The 19790-nt window shown below is 37.1% G+C and overlaps 1 protein-coding gene across 2 annotated transcripts in view; it reads left to right on the top strand.

The window, feature by feature from the left end:
- Window positions 1-19790, top strand: part of VAV3 (vav guanine nucleotide exchange factor 3) — a 399285-nt gene that overhangs the window by 272136 nt on the left and 107359 nt on the right. For both annotated transcript variants that reach the window (XM_054494867.1, XM_054494871.2), the window contains 2 exons: window positions 11502-11527; window positions 16367-16412. In XM_054494867.1, coding sequence (XP_054350842.1) covers window positions 11502-11527; window positions 16367-16412 — 72 coding nt within the window. The remainder of the gene's footprint in view (window positions 1-11501; window positions 11528-16366; window positions 16413-19790) is intronic.

The following is a 19790-nucleotide window of genomic DNA, read 5'->3' on the forward strand; positions in this document are numbered from 1 at the left end:
TGTATTTACACAATGCCTGTACCCCCATTGTATCTTGGGAGGAACTAACTTATTTTTTATTTTACTGGCTCATAGTTGGAAGGGACTTGCCTTGTCTCAGATGAGACTGAACTGTGGACTTTTGAGTTAATGCTGAAATTAGTTAAGACTTTGGGGGACTGTTGGGAAGGCATGATTGTGTTTTGCATATGAGGATGTGAGTTTTGGGGGGGACTAGGGGCGGAATGATATGGTTTCGCTCTGTGTCCGCACCCAAATCTCATCTCGAATTGTAATCCCCATAATCCCCACATATCAAGGGAGGGAGGCGATTGGATCATGGGGGCATTTTCCCCATGCTGTTCTCATGATAGTGAGTGAGTTCTCAGGAGATCTGATGGTTTTATAAGGCAGTTTTCCCTGCTCTGGCTTGCTCTCTTGCCTGCCTCCATGTAAGACTTGCTCTTTTGCCTTCTGCCATTATTGTAAGTTTCCTAAGGCCTCCCCAGCCATGTTAAACTGGGAGTCAATTAAACCTCTTTTCTTTATGAATAACCCAGTCTCAGGTATTTCTTTCTGGCAGTGTGAGAATGGACTAACACCTTGTAAAATAGGGCCAATAATGCACTTAGATTTTAAAATCTTTTTAAACAAATACCGCTATTTAGTGCCAGGTACTGTTCTCAATACAGCTGCTCCTCCATTAATGATGGGGTTATATCCTGATTAAGCCATTGTAAGTGGAAACTATCGTAAGTCAAAACTGCATTCAATGCACCTAACCTATTGTACATTATAGCTTTGCTTATCATACTTTAAACGTGCTCACAGTACTTGAAATACAGTTGGGCAGAAATCATATGGCAACACAGTACACTCTATTGTTTGCTTCCCCTTGTGATTTCGTGGCTGACTGGTAGCTGTGGCTAGCTGCTGCCACCCAGCATCATGAGAGAGTCTCATTGGGCATGTTGCTAGCCCAGGAAAATATCAAAATTCAAATATTAAAGTCTAGTTTCTACTGAATGCATGTGACTTTCATACCATTGTAAAGTGGAAAAATCATAAATGAACCATCCAAAATTGGGGACCATTTGTACTTTACCGTTAACTCATTTACTCCTATATAAATTCTGTGAAGTTGGTATTATTGATATACTTATCTTACAGATGAGAAACCAAGGCACAGAGAAATATGCAATCTGTCTAAGTTGCTTATTCAATACAACCAAGATTCAAATCCAGGCAGGCCAGCTCCTAAGTTTGTTCTTACCACTGGGCTCTGCTACTAGTTATGTGAATGAGCTGTGATGATGATATGTCAGATGTGTCAAAAACCCAGTACTGAATCCTAGTAAGTAATCATGTGCTTGCCTTTCTCAGTGAAAGGGAGTGATTTTCTAATGGTTTTTTAGGCAGAACACTTTAATTAAATTAGTAACTACCCAGTGTTTTTAGGTTTGAATGTTCTGTAGTGCTGCGAGAAGACATGCATCCCTGGGGACCATACCTACCTTCTTCCCATGGAAACTCTCAAGACTGGATGGACTTGAGACACATTCAGTTCTAGGGCCTCTTATTTTAAGATGAAGAAACAAGGTCATAAATATATGAAAATAGGATAACTAAGAATAATACTGTTAGTGCCCTGCAGATTGTAGATAATGCTTACTAAGATATCCTCAATTAAAAAGTAACATCATTCTCTAAACTTTCTTATGTAATTCATTACAAAGCAGGAAAATGTTGTTTCAAAACCTCGGGCTAAATTTGCTTTTTGGAGTTTGTAACATATTCTCTTGCTCTTTCGATTCTTTTCCCTGTTTTGCGTATTTCCATGGACCTCCATTCCCCTTCTGTTTTATACATCGGTGCCCTTTCTCTCCCTCTCTCCTTCTTTTAAGTTCTTTCCTGCTCAAGATTTTGAGAGACCAGTAACACCGAATGCTCATAGTTCATTAGTGGTATGAAATGGTAAGGACCTGCCTAGGAGGCTTCCTTTTTTACTATCAGATCGGGGTTTGCTGGGTAGCCCTTATAAGGGGCAATGTCTTCAGGGGGAAGAAGAATCTCTATCACTCCATCAGTAGTCTGTACCTACTGAAAGCTGGAAGCCATGGCATCTTCCCCTCATACTCATTCCTTCTCACCCTGGTATAGGTGGTAACTGTGGGTAGATTGTGAGTTTGAGCTTAGTAGGTCTGATGTGAATGTGGTAAAGTAGGTACTATTTTGAAGTCTTGGGCAGGCTAGACTTTATGAGCTGCTTCTCAGCTTCTCAAGCTCAACATTGACTTAAGTCTTATGTGATCCTTTGTTTGGGCATCCAGGAATAATTGCTTGCTGCAGTTCAGTAATATAGTTTTTCATGACTGGCCTAGGATTTGGGGGAAATGCTGGTGTAGGGGAGGGCAGAAAAAGGGATAAGATATATCCAGGGGATGGAGACATAGTTTACTTGAATAGGGCTTTTGCATGTAGAAGAGTGTGATATGATTTCAGCAGAACTTGACTTTGAGGGAAATCATTTCAACAGCCAAACTGAAAGCAAGGGAGTACTACTGACTTAAGACAAATTCAAATGTTTACATAGATCAGACTCCCCCATAACATTAAATCATAGGTAGTTTGAAATTCACCCATACTTTACAGAGCTTTATAGCAATAATGTTTAACATAGTCTAACTATACTCTCAAGCAACAAAAAGAGATCCTGATTGGATCAGTGTGGGTCAGGAGTCCACTTGTGATCCAGAAAGCTATGACTAGTAGGAGTTGTTATAAACATTGGATAGTTGGCGTGAAAGACAATTCCAAAAAGAGGAGTAGGCAGAGGTTGGTTAATGGATACAGAAGTACACCCAGATGGGAAGAATAAATTATAATGTCCTATAGCACTATAGTCTGACTATAATTAACAACAATTTATTGTATATTTTCAAATAGCTGGAAGAGCAGATTTTGAATATTCCCAACACAAAGAAATGATAAATGTTTGAGGTGATAGATATGCTAATTATCTTGATTTGGTTGTAACACTTTGTATACGTATATCGAAATATCACACTGTACCCCATAAATATGTGTAATACTGTTGGTTCCCTGTGATTGTAGATAATGCTTACTTAGACAGATATCATTGATTAAAAAGTAGCATCATTCTGTAAACTTTGTTAGGTACTTGATTACAAAGCAGGACAAAACATTTTAAAACTTCTGGCTTTGAATGTGTCAATTAAAAATAATAAAATAAAAAATTTAAGGGGGGGAGCATGCTGTCTTTATTCAACATCAGACTTGTTTATAGAAAGGGATAGTCAAATGGAGAAGAGGCACTAGTTGTACAAAATGACAGGGTAACCCCGGGGCTCAATGAGAGGTAGATAATCTTTTACTCTACCTTTTAATGGACAGATCCATAGGACATCACATTTAGGCCTTACCTTACTTGACCTTTCTCTTTCATTTAACACTGCTAATCATCCTCCTTGATGCTATCCTTCACAACCCATCATGCCCCCATGCCATCTTTTGGAAATCTGATTGACTTTCCTGGCTTAGCTACAACCCACACCCCAGGAAGATAAAGGTCCATCTGTGCATAAGACTTCTCTCCTGAAGTATGAATTTTAAATTTCCATCTTCTCCTTACTTATCCCCTCCCATGCGTCTTGCAGTGACCTCAAATGTCTTATAACTAAAATCAACCTCATTAGTCATTACCGCAAACTTCCCTCTCCTATGCCTTGTCTTAGTTAAAGGCCCACCACCCAAACACTCAAACAGACCTGGGTGTCAGCGTCTTCCTCATCTTGATTCACTTTCCTGTTCTTAGCTCTCCTCCTAAGTCTCTCTAGAATGCATTGATAATGGTGTTGATATACACAGAAAATCTCATTGTCTCTTGCTTGAAAAACTCAAAAGTTTCCTAACTCCCTGCTCTTAATCTTATTCTTATATAATTTATAAAATTATCTTCCATTAGAATTAAGTCTGATGGTTTCACTCTTTCACATACTGTACTTTATACTTTACATTTCTTACAGAATAATGTCCAAACTTTCCAATATGGCCTACAAAGCTCTAAGTAATTTGTACAGCCCATTTTTTACCACTCTCCTATCCCCCAACCTATAACACAACTCTCTTTAACTACTCACAGTTCTCCAACAACTTTTTTTCATGTCTGTGTCTACATGTATTTTGTTTTTCTATTTTACTGTCTTTCCTTCTCTTTTCTGTTTAGTAAACTTAATGTTCATTTTTAAAAAGTCAATGCAGATGTTGCCCCCACTTTGAAAACCTTTTCTGACACTCCTAATGCCTGAGCTTTATTAGTCTGTCAGTCCTCTGTACTCCCCTGACATCATATGTTTACTTTTATCACATTTATTATAATTGACTCTTGTTCATCTCTTCAATTAGACTGCAGGCCTCTCAGTGATAGGAACCACACCTAATTGGTGTTTTGACCTCAAGGAAGTAGTGAGGAATGGAGTGAGTGGATGGATCAACAAATGGACAGACAAATGAGTACCACTGTAGTGCGGCAGGGCTTCTGGGCCCTGAAGATCACTATAATCTTAGAATCAGAAACAGGAGAGTGCGGGGGATTGTACAGTTTTGGTTCCACCTTTGCAGAGACTAGAGCTTGACTAGATTGTGGAAAAGTGGAATAAAAACCTTACCTGAATCCCTGGCTGGTACTTTGTGAATGAAAGGTAGAAAATTAGGTAGACCTTTTAGATTCCTTTCTAGTATTTTTGCAAGGAAAGGCTCATGGCCTAAGCATCGACTGTTAGGCCTTTGAGAGGAGACACCTGGGTTAGGTTAATAAGTAGCAAGAAAATGAAGCAATTCACAGACTGCCTGATGACAAAAATGCCTCCCTTTCTGAAAAAATCTACTCCGTGATCCAGTCAATCCAATTGCTAGAGTTCTCACTTGGATCTTACTATTTCCTCTCCCTGAAACATGCTCCCTTTTCTCCGAACAGTTCCAAGGACCACCCTTTCATTACTTTGTCCGAACTCTTTGCCGATCATTAACTGTACCTTGACCATCCAATGGTAGCCTGAATTAAATTGTTCTCTAATTATTTCTATGTAGGCTTTATGCATTTGCCAAGGTTAGGCTGTTTTGTGGTAACTAACAAACCCCCAGGTCCCATTGGCTTTAAGATATAAAAGTTTATTTCTCACACATGCACTGTTTACTGTGGGTTCAGTGGCCCTTCAAAGTAGCTCCCTTCTAATCAGGGAACCCAGATCAGTTTGATCTTGTGACTTTGCCAACTTGACACATGGGTTCTAGGGTTGCTGATTTACAGACCCATAGCCTGGAAGTAAGCAGTGCCATTTTTTATCAAGTCCATTGGCTAAAACTAGTCACATGGCTTCAATCTAACTACAAGGGAGCTGGGCAATGTAATGAAACACATGGACTATTTGGTGTCTGTCTCTACCCCTGTTAGATTATATGCTCCTTTGCTGTTTGGAATATGTTTCTCATCTTTTGTGTCCACCCCTTAGTACCAAGTTTAGAGGAGTGGCACTTAATATCATGTTGTTGTTGCTTTTTCCCATAATAGGACTATTTCAACCAGAATATAATTTTTAATGGTGTTATAGGATGTGGCTAAATATTATTAAGCATTTGAGGTATCTCTTAACACTTCTTTTTGTTCAAGTTAGCCCTTTTTGCATGTTGTCTTCCTTGGGTTGGAAAACCTTCTATATTTCATGCTCTATATCCCTTAAATTTATCTAGTCTTCATTCACCCTGGAAATGATAATTACTTGACAAAAATGCAGTGCATTTCTGAATGAAGCACCTCATTTATATTAATATATGATTATGACAGATTATTAACTCAAGTACATTTGAAGTATGAAAAAAGATGTGTTAAGTTAATTTTGTTCATAAGACAAACTGTGCAACTTGGAAACAAATTTGAATGTTGGGTGATTAGTTTATGTCTTAACATTTGAGGATTTGCATGGATATAAAGGGCAGGCAGTTCCACTCTCCTTTTCCCTGAACTTGAGTTGACTTCTTCACATTCACTATGGCAACCTCAATGATCAACACATACAGGAGCTCTGAAGTGCATGCCAAAACTTTCCAACGTTAATAATGAATAGGTATGAACTCCACTGTTCAAGCTTCTCTGAACAAGTCACTGCAAAGCTAATGTAATTTTAGGGTGTCGTTTCCTTCTCACAGTACACCACTGCGAAGGTCTAATCCCAGACAGCAACCTTTGTGGACATTTGCTTTTCCCCCCACTACACTACAAGACTAAGCCCCTTTGGTCCCCGCTTCTTACGCTGCCATTGACCAATATAGCTTGCTTTGCATCCTCTCAGTTTAAACAAAATAACATTGGAAGGGAAATATTGCTGGAGCAAACGACTTTGGTATAATGCATCTTTTCCTTTAGTGAGAGTGCAAGCCTCAGCTGCCCTAATATTTAACTGAAGCAGATCCCCATTTGCTTATCTGTTTAATTGCACTTTTATCTAGGCCAGCTGCTGCTCCTGCTGCTGCTATAGCCACTCCTAATTGGAAGGACGTTGCTGTGGTATCTTAGTGGTTTAAAACTGAGTAACTGCTACCTAGAACCTGCACCCACATTGGTGTCTGAACCGGGCTCCTTTATAAATCATATTTTATATTTTAGCATAAAAGATAAGCTTTCAGGATACAATTTTATTTCAGCCTTCTACTGCTAGGCATTTTATCACAGTACTTTTACGTGAGCTGAAGATTGATCATTGATTTCATAACCAAAAATGACTTTAGTTCTGCATAATATTACTTAAAACTCATAAAGACAATTTTATACTTGAGTAGTTATTATTCCTTCCATCTATTTGGGTCAGTTTAATGGTACATTAATAATTATTAATGTGAATTGGAATCTATTATATGGTTGTATTCCCATTAGAGCCCCTGAAAAGACTTGAAATCAAAGCCTCTTTCTAAGTATTATTTATAGTTTATGGTTTGCTTTATTTTCTTTTTAAAACATTGCTGTATATCTGAGTAGTGAACATAACGTTTGTGAAAGTGAACTTTCTCCAAAATTTGATCAGTCCAACCATTTTTTGGTTGTAATGTCTCACAGAAACAGCACTTTAGTCATGATGATAAGGTACCTTCAAAAACTGTACTGGTAATTACTTTTCTGTGGCCCCTGTTGAGACAGGCAGTCTTACTGGACATTGATTTGTTTAGTCTGAATAGAACTTCAGATAAGAGACAAAGCAAATTGTGCAATAATGTATGAATTGAGAGCCACTTGTATTGAAAAACAAATAAAATAGGACTGAATTTTATATTTAAACAAGTGAAAATTATTTAAATTTTCACTTGAAATTTAAAGCTTACATGAAAATTGTTTCTCTTACACCAATAATGCACATTGAGCTCTGTGCTGGCATTGAAGATGGAGTTCTGCAAAGGCTCCAAGCACCTCAGTAACACCACTTCTCAGAATATATTAAGCCAGTTGGGACATGATGAAAGAATGCAAGGTATAAACCCCTTGAGGCCCCATGAGTCACCATCTAGAAAGGTTCTTGAAAGGGGAAGAACGTTTTATAGTTTGATCAATAGGAACCTGAGAAGTAGGCTGTAGGGTAAATATAAGTTGAGGATTAAAAACTTTTGGAAACTTGAAGAATTGAATTACAATCCTAAGAAAGTTCCCAGGAGAAAAATAGAGATACAGAAAGAGAGACTTTTTCATCCCATCTCAACCAGCAGCCAACCTTTCTTCTAGGTCAGAGTACAGCCAAAATAGATTTGATGATAATCAGCCCTAATTGTCTCAGCTCTATTGCAGAACTAAGGCATGAACAGAGTTTTCTAGAGATCCAAGTGCCCACCATAGTAGTTTCAGGTGGATACCAAAAGGAAGTAAAAATGGGGTTGCAGGCTTCAAAACTTAGAGCAACTTTTCCATAGAATACTTCATACAAAAAGGTTTCTTATTCCATTTTTTCAGCCAGAATGAAGCTTTACTTTGAAAAATATATGTATTTTCAGTGTTGCAGTTGGGTTTTCCTTTCTCTCCTTACTGTTATTTTAGTGTCAGTGAACAGGCTATTGCATTGGTGTGGGTATGACAGTTTAGATTGTGTTTATGAAGGAGGCAGTCTGTTTAATGGTATAGCCACTGTCACAAGCACAAAAGCATAAATACAGGAGCCTGGCTAAGAATTTCTGAACTCAGATTCTAAGAGTTACTGATACTCCTTTGGCTTTTGCCTTATTCTTAGAAAATTTACAGAATCCTACCATGAAACATGATTAAATAAAAACAGACTTCCAGGAGCTGCTATTTATGTGGTACACTCAGCATGATCAGATCAGAGTGCAAACAGCTCTGTGCCGTATCCATGAATGCAGCAGGCCTCTCGTTGGCAGACGGTGAATGTGGTGGCCATGAGGACAGGAAGGGATGGCAAGGAGAAAGGCAAAGGGGAAGCCCTACTAAAGGACTCATGCCCTTGGAGTTGCATCCAGCACAAAGCCCCTGTTCAATTTTTCCTATCTGGGTTACACAGAGGAGGCTTTGTGTAGAGCATTTCTTAAAGCACCTAATCAGAAATGTGAGGAAAGTTGCTTCTCTTGATGAGACACCAGAGGAAGAAAGCAGGAGACAATGACAAGGGAGGAAATAAAGGAGGGATAGCTGAGTAAGGTAGACAGCTAAGTCTAGTTTGTTCCCAATGTTGTACCAATCTCATCAATGCTGTGTCTGGGTCTCACAGCCTGTGGTGTTCTATGATGGATCCTCTCTTGTGCCAAGAGCTGGCCGCCTGGCAGCCAAACCCTGCACAAGATATGAAGAGCCTGTAAATGCAGGACTTCTGTTCCTGGATCTGCTCCTCTGATGAAGAGGTGCAAGTGTCTCCGTAGCTACTTGACCACCGTAAATACCATTGTTTCCTCTTCCTGGGGGTCACCCAGAGAACCCTCATGGAACATGGTGTGACAGCTACTGACACATGGGGTTATCATAGGTTTTATGCCATGAACAATACATTTAAAGTATGTTGTAAAAGACTTACTTTGCAAGGACCTAAAAACACTTCTATGGGAAGAATCAGAAAAAAACAATTATTTTTGAATTGAAATTCAGGTGCACACTCATTTATGAACACTGAACCCAAAAGAGCTGAGGTTTCCCCGATTTTGGAGCTCGTGTAGAAAGCTTTCCTTAATCTCCTTGGATGGAAAACTTAAACTGCTCCCACTGTTTAGTGCTTCCTGCAGTTTATGACTCTCATTTCAGGCTCTAACTCACCAGTAGGGGAATAGGGATATTCTGGTATATATAGGTCTTTCTGGGCAAACTAGTGAAGCAAGTCTCACAGCTGTTCTGTTAAGAACCCAAATTCTCCTAACCTGGGTTCTAAGCCTGGGCCGGCCAAATGGCACTTTTATAGAACCTCTTCCCAAACCAGCACTCTTGGGCGATCTTTCTTCTGAAACATTATGTGTTTCCAATAGGGAGGAAAAGAAGAAATGAAGTAACTTTTTGTCCAGGAATACTCCTTGTAAAGGCTGATTTCAGGGCTAGCAAAGATGCCTTCATAGAAGGCAGTTATTTGTGAAAGCCCAGGTGATGGGGTTTGAAATTGACAAAGGGATGAGGACTTAGCTTTTCTTCTGAAGGTGACTTTCTGCCCATGGATCTTCCATTTCCATTAATCAGAAGTATTCCTTAAAAAAAGAAAAAAAAGAAAAAAAAAAGCTAGAGAGAAAATAAAAAACAAACCAACCTCCTGTTCCATGCCCGAGGCAATCTTCTTGTGTAAAGCAATCTGTGGCAGCTAGTCAGGTGTCCTGGCAGGAGTTTTCCCCTTCAACTCTGGCTGGGAACTTCTTAGAATCTCTTAAAGAAACATCCTTTTGTGTCTGGTTTCTTTCATTTAGTCTAATGATTTTCAGATTTATCCCTATTGTTTTATGTATGAGTAATTCATTCCTTTTGCTGAATATTATTCAATATAGTTTAGTATTATTGGAGAATACTATTCCATATATGAGTATAATACACTTTTTAATCCATTCACTGGCTGACGGGCATTTGGGTTGTTTTCAGTTTGGAGTTATAGTGAATAACATTGCTATGAACATTTGTGTAAAAGTTTTTATATGGTCATATGTTTCCATTTATTTTGGGTATATACCTAGGAGTAGAATAACTAGATTATATGATAGGCATATGTTTACCTTTTTAAGAAAGTTCCATATTGTTTTTCAAAGTAATCGATATATGATCCTGTTTATATAAAATGCAACTACTATATAATGATAAAAAGCAGATCAGTGTTTGCCTGCAGCCAAGGGCAGGTGGAACAATTGACTGTAAAGGAAATGAAGAATTTGGCGGGGGGAGGGGGAGTTCCTAGAAATGTTCTGTATTTTTTTTTTGTTAAGGTGGTGATTTCACAGATATATATAACTATTGTAACTCATTAAATTGTGCCTTTTTAATAGATGCAGTTTATTGTACTTAAATTATTCATCAATAAATTTTATAAGAAAAAAAAAAAAAACATCCTACAGAGCTCCCACTTAGGCCTGCTCTTTCTGTCCTGATGTCTCTCTGTGGCATCCTTTCAGATGCTTCTTTAGAGGATCATTTTGGATGGGGAAAGTATAGGCCTGGGCTTATGATGATGAGGAATTTCCTGTCAGTTTGGAGAAGTTAGAACATGTATAAGTACTCCTGGGTATGGGGAAAGGAGGCAAAGACGCTGCCTACCAGTTTTCCAAGTGCCGTGTGCGCCCTTATCCCCAGAACGATCCTTTGCTCTTCTACCATAGCGCGCATTTGAAGATCTCAGGGCCCTTATAACTGTTAGGCATTTACAGGGACTGAAATGTAATGAAGGAATTGTTCTTCCTATTTCTGGAGGTAAACTAAATATGAAAAGAAAACTAGCATTAAAATCAATCCTGACTCAGTTTTTTTTAAGTTCCATCTTTAAATCAAACTGTATTTCTCCCAAAATTAAAAATAAAAGTTATAGCCACTTAAAAAACAATTCACACGAAATGTTGTACTATGTATAATTTGCAATTGTTACAAATAGTCAATGCAGTACCTTTGTTAGCTTAGTGTTTTTAGATTCTTAAAACAAGGTATGTTGAAAGAAAGGTTGCATTTAGCTTTCTCTCATGCATATAAATTTAGTGTAAGCCCCTGTTTTAAGGAGCTTTATGTGGTAGAACTGACATTGCTTAATAAACAATGGAAAAAGTTAAGCGTAACCTAGAAGTCATTTAAAACTGTGAGTCACTTTCCTGACAAGCCAATAGGGTAAGATAACCAAGGTTGCAAAATAATTACTAGCCCAGCCTGAGGGACCGTGGAAATATATTACAGGTATCAGTTAAGAAAACAAAGCAGTGGTGTTTTACCACTCTGCAGAGAAAGCTAAGGTTGCTAACCAAACAAAATAACTTTACACTGACAATGCCAATTTTTACATTTCTTTCAGAACAAGGGACACTCAAACTACCAGAGGTAAGATTAACATTTTAAATATTTTTTATAACCTTTGCATATCAAGTTGTTTGCTAACTTAACCAGGCTTGAGCTTTTACACTGTTAAATGTGCCTTTTAAAATAAATAGAAATAAACAGAAACAGAGGGAACAACCAAGTGATTGTGAACAAAATGCAAAAGTTAAATCCAAGGAATTTTCACAGTCACTGTCCAAAGATCTTAGGTAGAGAAAAAATGTGAATATTTAATCAAAGACTGTGTATGAAATGGGACTGTAAGTACAGAGGGAAGGGTGGCCCTTATCGCCAGAAGTTGGTAGATGCGTCCCCGTCATGAAATGTTGTGTCACTGCCCAACATTTGCCGAATTACTGAAATTCCGTAGAATTAGTGCAAATTCTAATGTTGTTCATCTAAGATTATGGTTCCATGTTTCTGGTACTTTTCCATTAGAGCAGAAAGATGATGATTATCACATCCTATTGATCAAATCAAGATCTGGTAACATTTCCTTTTGGTTTAACACAGTCTCCTAATGGCTTAGAAGTATGTAATCCATGTTACCTCTCAGAATAAAGTTACTTAAAAAATCCAAAAAAAAAGTTATTTAAAAAAATACAAAAGATGATGGGATATGTAGGAAGTAAACAGCAAGTTGCCCATCATTAAATACTTTCCTATTGAAAATACTGTCAATGGTGTTGTTTGATGTTGTTTATATAGAGTTCCCCAAAGTTATAAAATTTCAGACAGAAAAGATTTTAATGGTTCCCAGACAATCATTGCCTTGGCCTTCAACCAAAAATAACAGATTTCTTACCTGACTGCCCACCCCCCTCCACAAATGGCCATAGTGAAACATTTTTAGAAATCGTAGAAAAATAAAATACAAACTATGTTTGATCAGTTATATGAACCAAAAATACAGTAATATGAAAATTTCAAACTAACAATGATGAAAATTATGATTTATAAATTAATATCTAACAATTAAAACCTCTCTTTAAAAGTGATATTAGTATGTTTTTAATCTAACATCTAGTAAAAATAAGAAAAAGTACAACAAAATATAAGAGGTGCTTGTCTCTACTTTTTGCATAAGTACATAATTTGAACATATAGGATATCAAGAATGTGATATAAAGAGGCTCATATGCACCTAATCAGTGCATCTGTTGATTATATTTTAAGTCTAGACCAAAGAATGCATAACAAGGTGATTTTTTTAATAGGCCATATGAGTTTCTTTAGAGCTAAAATAAATTAACCAAAGACTTCCTTTAGTGTTTCATTGACAGGTAAGATTTTTCATTAGGGCTATCAGGATTCTTCCAGCAGTGCCAAGGATCTTGCAAAGCAGCCTTCTTTCACTTTCTCATGCTATTATTATATTATTGAGAAAGAAACCTTGTAGAGTTCTGAACTTTAACTCAGTGTTACTTAACACTTATCCTTTTAGATATATGTATTATTTTTTCCAAGGAAGATGGTTTCATTTTATTTTAATTAAGTAATGTGAAGTGGGTGTGCTTACAGAAAGAAAATATGCCAATAAGAAGTGGGTAATAATTTTCATGTGATACTAAATAAGTCTCACAGGCACTTTTATACTTTTTACATTACACGTAAGCCTATGATGCAAGGAATTAATTTTCACATTGATTTTTAAAAATATATAACATCAGTTTTTTAGTGACTTGTTTCACTCTTCAATATAAGTATAATTTTTATTTACTGGGTGACTGTACTAAAAATCTCTATTTTGTGTAGATGGAGGATTATAGTAAGCTCTGAGGCTAGTCAATCCATTTGGAAACTTGAGTTTGTTTTAAGGGAGCAATATAGCAAACTAATATTAAGAAGCAGCTCTCACCCTATACCAGGTGTGTTCACTCTCCAAGGCAGATGATTGTATGCTGCTCAGGAATCTTCTCATAAGTAAATAGTGAAGCACTTTTGTAATTTGTAAGCTCTGTGATTTTTATTTTTTCTCCTCTCTTGAAGACCTTCTTTCTCTCCATGTACCAGTTTATAGGCCTCCTCTGCTTCCCTTTCAATAGTTATGATTGTGAATTTTTTATTTTTAATTTTGCACTTTATTTGCGAGTTAGGTCAGTTTTCACTAGTCACAGGATCCGTGGGGCATCCATAACCATACCTGGGCTGTTCATCTCACGTCCCATTCTGGAGTGGACCTTCGGAAAGCTCCTCTGGCTCCAAGAAGCAAGTTTATCATTGCATACATATTTAGCTACTTTAAATCCATTTTTTTTTAGAGGGAAAGAAAGATAAGGTAATGGTAATGAGACAAGAAATAACTGCCAAATGCTTATAGAATTGAGTTTGTTTGGTTCCGGCCGCCCGCCGCCAGCCCACCACTGTTAGGTAGATCAAAGGAGACTGAGAAGGTCCTGGAGACTGATTCTCATGGTGGTGTGAGGCTGTAACTGAGAGCTCCAGGGGTGGCTACTAGATGTGCCCTCTCCTCCTTTCCCTTCTCTTCCTGCTGGGGACAAGGGCCTGTCCAGCTCCGTCCTAGACTTTTGAGAATATAGATTGGGGAGGGGAGTATAGGCATAGAGATGACAGAATGACAAATGAAATTTGCCCTTTAAAATTGTTCAAAATATGATCTGCTAAACATCTCCAGGTTTTTCAATATAAAATACTTTTTAGGTTCTTTTAAAGTATAAAAAAATCTTAGCCTCTCCAAATGCAGTTGGTTTAGGGAGGTGAAAATTCCTCCTATGTTTATTTTTTAAATACACCAGTTCATGGTTTATTCCACTGCACACCCTTCCTGCAGAAAGGTTTCTTTTTTCAGAGTGACTGATTTTCAGTGGATTTTCAGGAGAAAGAACCTAAAGTATAAGTAGTAAGGCACCTAAAGAGTAGAAGAATTACTTTGTGTGAATTTAAACATTTAAAATAACAAAAAACTAATAATCTATCACTTAATAATCCTTACCATGTGGCTGTAACTGTTCCAAGCATTTAAGGTAAATTAACTCATTTAATTCTCACTGCAAAACCTGTGAAGTCGGTGCTAGTATTATCTCCATTTTATAGATGAGAAAACAGGCACAGAGATATAAACTTAACTGTTTGTGTTCAAACTGAATTTGAACTTAGGGAGTATTCTGGAATCCATTCCCTTAATACTTGCAATGTGTAGCCTATTTTAATTCTAAATTCAAGGTGTAAGAATACAGAGTTGCTCTTGAAGTCAGGGTCCCCTTTTCACATTTTAAGTTTATATTTCCTACATGGGACTAATTTAGGCATTCTAGGAATCAAACCAAAGAGTTAAATTCATTTTTTTTTTGCATTCCTAGTACTTTAATAGTAGTAGGTATAAAATCAGTAGAAAGACAGCTTCTATTGTGCATTAAGAAGATGATGGGATATGTAGGAAGTAAATAGCAAGTTGCCCATCATTAAATAATTTCCTGTTGAAAATACTGTCAATTGTGTTATTCGATGTTGTTTATATAGAGTTCCTCTAAATTATAAATTTTCAGACAGAAAAGAATTTTTCCTTAAATTAGTGTTCTTTCATATTATCAGACATGAGTCTGTAACTCATTATGCTTCCAATTTTTGTGCCTTGGCTACCAACAAATCTAGAGCAAAATTTTCCTTTCACTCACAGTGACTCTTGTTATAGCTTTTCTAGTGCAGCTATCCATCTTGCTCAACATAGCTTCAATGCTGATTTTAATGATCCTAGCAGTCTTTTACAAATCCATGTTGAAAGTAGTTGGAGTAAAAACCAAAATTACATTTTAAAAATTTCTCCAATTTGCTTTCACCTGAGAACCCTGCAAGTCTGCTGCATATGACTTTGAGGCCCTTAGGAAGGCTGGAAAAAAACCTCATTTCATCCATTTAACTTGTGAATGAAAACAACAGAAAGAACCCTGAGAGAAATCCGTGGCTAATGTGTGCTTAGCACAGCCAAGTGTGCTCTGAATGAAACCAAGTCTTCACACACTGATACAAACCCCAACACATAAAAAGAAAATTGCTTTTGTGAAAATCTAGATTGTATGATAGTCATAGACTCAGCATTTCATCCAGTTGCATAATAAAGAAGTGAAATCAAGCCCTTCTTAATTAGTGAGATTACTGTAGTTATTAGGTGGGAATGAGTTTAATGCTTTAGAAATAAAATATGTAGCCATGCATTTTCATAGATTTAAAATCTCTTGTTTTGTATTTCATCTGTAATTTTTGTAATGCAAAGTTGTTTTCTTACAGATTCATTTTCTATAATAAGAATTCATTTTTATGATTCACAAGCTGCATGTCTGTTTTGTTTTTTAAAGTGTTCAGATACAACTAGTCTATAATTAAAACACTATTCTCATTTAAGTATTGGCTAAAATCAGAGCTTCAGATCTTTGTTTTGAGGTTGTATACCTTCTTCAGTCTGGTCTGTGAGGCCCCATAAATAGCTGAGTTAGAGTTTTAGGAGATCAGTTTAAGGCTGTTGCTCATATGTCTTGGCTGGGAACATATTCTAACCAAGATGGCTGCTGAGCTTTGTTCTCTCCATCGCCACTATGACTTAACAAATTGAGTCCCAATATTTGCAGTTGGCTACCAAAAACATTTTTTTTCTTACTGTTATAAGGTACCAACAACTTATCAAGTGTAATGATATACACGTGGAAGACTTACTAGAAAAACAAATAAAACAAACTTTAAAACCATATTCTGATCAAATTTAGTCATACTTTTACTTGGAAAATGTGCAACATTCATTTGCTTTCCAAAGTGCCAGTAGTAATACAATTTAATAGTGCAAAATTACCAACACATATTTGTTCTGCTTTGTTTTACTTTTCTGCACAGAAACGGACCAATGGACTGCGAAGAACTCCTAAACAGGTGGATCCAGGTGTGTTTCTGATTAAACCTTCCGTAATCATGGCTTCAGCTAAGTGCTTATGAAAGTATATGGGAATTGCTGTGGAAAGTCAGGCATATTGTTGGCCTTTGTTCCTCATAATTTGGTGTATAATGTGTGACCAGGAGGTCACGGTCTAACGTGTAAATCATTCACATGAGTAACTACCAGCAACCACCAGCATTGCACTCTTTCCACAGTCAGCAGTTGAGCTGGTTATTTGCTTACTGAACAGCCTCAGGGTGCCTGGTTAATGCTTACATATCCAGCACCCTCCCTGTGTTCCTTTGTAAATCTAATAAGAAAACCAACCAGCTAGCTGGCACTTAAAAATTACTGTTTTCTAAGTAAGTAGGGGAGAGCATAAACCAGACAACTGGTACCCACCCCCCATCTGAGAAAATTTCTTAATTCTATATCCGTGCTATTTTATAATAGCAGCATGTTTTTTGGGGACTTTGTGACAAGTTTCTTCTCCGGAGACCAATTATTTGTCTGCAGAAAATGTTCAGTTGTTTTCTATTTAGCATTGTGAGATTTGCCCTGTCATTATGTTAGTATAATTATTTTTCATCCATTATGCAATGCCTTCCTTCCACAGTTTAATTACCAAAGATTTTTTATGTATGTGGATCCTTTTGTTGTGAGTAAAAGGTATTCACAGTTAAAGGATTCCAAATACACTAACTTGATGATAAACCAAGGGGAACATGAGAAATAGAGTAGCTTTGCTGGAAAATAATCTGGACTATGTATTTCATTTTGTTTTCCCATCATAAGTGGTATTCACCTAGTTGTAAAGTTTAGTTTTCAAAGCATTATAGTTTATAACTGAAACCACACCCATGGTAGCCTTGCCAGTTTATGAGCTGTTTAAGATTTATAGGAGCTTTGTTGCCTCTGGCTAGAAATTGCCTCACTTGTGTCCTGAGACTAGTTTAAATCTTTTAACTACAAAACAAATTTGAAGCCATTAAAAAAACAGGGGTCCTGGTTTACTTTTTAATAGTTCTGACTTTCCCAAGACAATATCCTTTGCAGAGGACTCCCTGCAATAATATTTAGAAGTGACTTTCTCTATTATTTTCAGTAGGGGTATATGACTGTGAACATAATATTTTTGTCTTATTTTGTGTGTGTTATAGTATTGCTGTTTCAGAAAAATTACTTAACCTTTATAAATGTTATTTTTTTAATGTATTTTTTCTTTCTTCTCCCCTCAGGGAAATGCATTTTTATATTTGTAGTGTGTCAATAGGAACATATTTGACTGAACCATTTATAGCCAAAATTTTCTAGAATCCCTTACATTATTTAGATTAGTAAATTCCCAGATTATAAATATGGCAAAGTAGAACAACAATAAAACAAATTTATACTCCTTTATCCTAAAGGTGATGGCTTTGTATAGGTACAGTTTTTTTGTTTTGTTTTGTTTTTCTATTTGTCCAAAGACTTTAGAACTTCATGAAGAATAAACTTACAAGAGAAGCGCTGTTGTATGTTATGTTTGTAAGAACATACGTGGCTGGGTGCAGTGGCTCACGCCTGTAATCCCAGCACTTTGGGAGGCCGAGGTGGGCAGATCACGAGGTCAGGAGATGGAGACCATCCTGGCTAACACGGTGAAACCCCGTCTCTACTAAAAATACAAACAAAAAAAAATAGCTGGGGGTGGTGGCGGGTGCCTGTAGTCCCAGCTACTTGGGAGGCTGAGGCAGGAGAATGGCGTGAACCCAGGAGGCGGAACTTGCAGTGAGCCGAGATCGCGCCACTGCACTCCAGCCTGGCGACAAAGCAAGACTCTGTCTCAAAAAAAAAAAAAAAAAGTTTTCCATTATGTATAATAAATGTATATGAGTGTATTGTTCCTTTTTCCATATTTTTGGAAATAAAAAAACCAAACACTTGATGATCTTGCCTGTTGAAGCTGCTGATATATAGTAAGCCTATTTCTTCCCACAGCTGTCTTTTGATTTAGGCTTGACTTACGTATTTAAAGTTGCTTGACTTTTGGATCTCTGCCTGTTTCTGCTGGTTAGTTGCAAAGCTTCTTTGTTCAAAGTTAACCCTTGCTTGATGACCAGCGTGCCTTGATCCTCATGTGGCTATTGTTTAGAGATTTTCAGACAAAATGTTTAAACAAGGGATCAGTAAAGTTGAGTCTGCGTAGACAAACTGCTTCCACAATGCATTATTTGCTGTTAGTATTTCTACCATGGAAGTTCATTTGATTTTTTTTATCCTATAGTTAATTTACTTAACATCTCCAAGTGCCAACACATGACTTTGCAGGGCCTCACTTAAAGTGGCTTATAAAAGCAACTGATTAAAGAGTTTAGGAGGCCAGGTGTAACTACTTCACCAGGTCCAAATTTCAGAGCCATGTTCAAAGGTATATTATATATATTCTCTATAGCCCTTTTGCATTGGAAAGGAACTTAATGCATAGTCCAATGGGTAGTAGGTGCTTAATAAATGCTACATGAATTAATAAGTGATGATACAGTTTTTATGTGTGCATTGACATTCTTTCTTTTTAAATTCCTCCTGCTGATATACTAATGAAACACAGCATAGTCTAGTGGTGGGAAGCATGTCTCTGAGCCATGTTGCCCGGGCTTGGGACTGGCCTTAGCTGTTTACTTGCTGTTTGAACTTCGGCAGTTTGCCTCCTCTCTCTGTGCCATAGTTTCCTCATTTGTAAAAGGAAATGAATAAGAGGACCTACCTTACGTTGTTGTTGTGAGCATTACGTGAGCTAATATATGTAGGCCAGGCAAGGTGGCTCATTCCTGTAATCCTAGCACTTTGGGAGGCCAAGTGGGAGGATGACTTAAAGCCAGGAGCTTGGGACTCTGGTGAGCTGTGATGGCACCAGTACATTCCAGCCTGTGTGACAGAGCAAGACCTTATCTCAAGAAACAAAAGAGCAAGTAAAGTACTCTGAAAGGTGCCCAGCATATAATAAATGCTAAGTATAGCAATTACTATATTAACTAGTTTATATTAGAGCATGTTCTTTAATATTGGACATTTTGTCATGTGAAGGAGAATAATATTAAACAGACCCTGAATTTTATGTTGAATTTCTATTGAAATAAGAAGCTACATAATCACAGTCATTTTCAGATTTGTTGTTACCCCCTTAATCTAATGGCTTTCATGATCTTTTGCTTATCTTTACCAATAAACGTAGTCAACTGTGATAGTTGAGAGGTTTTTTTGGTGAAATTATTAGTGTTTGTTATTGCAATAAAGAAGCAAAAAAAATCCCAATCCCAATATTGAAAACATATATTGTGGGGTTTATTCAAATCCAAGAAAGGGTGAACTGTAGGTTTGCATTGTAGCTTGTTAGCACATTTA

This window comes from Pongo pygmaeus, chromosome 1 (assembly GCF_028885625.2).
Source record: "Pongo pygmaeus isolate AG05252 chromosome 1, NHGRI_mPonPyg2-v2.0_pri, whole genome shotgun sequence".
NCBI lineage: Eukaryota > Metazoa > Chordata > Mammalia > Primates > Hominidae > Pongo > Pongo pygmaeus.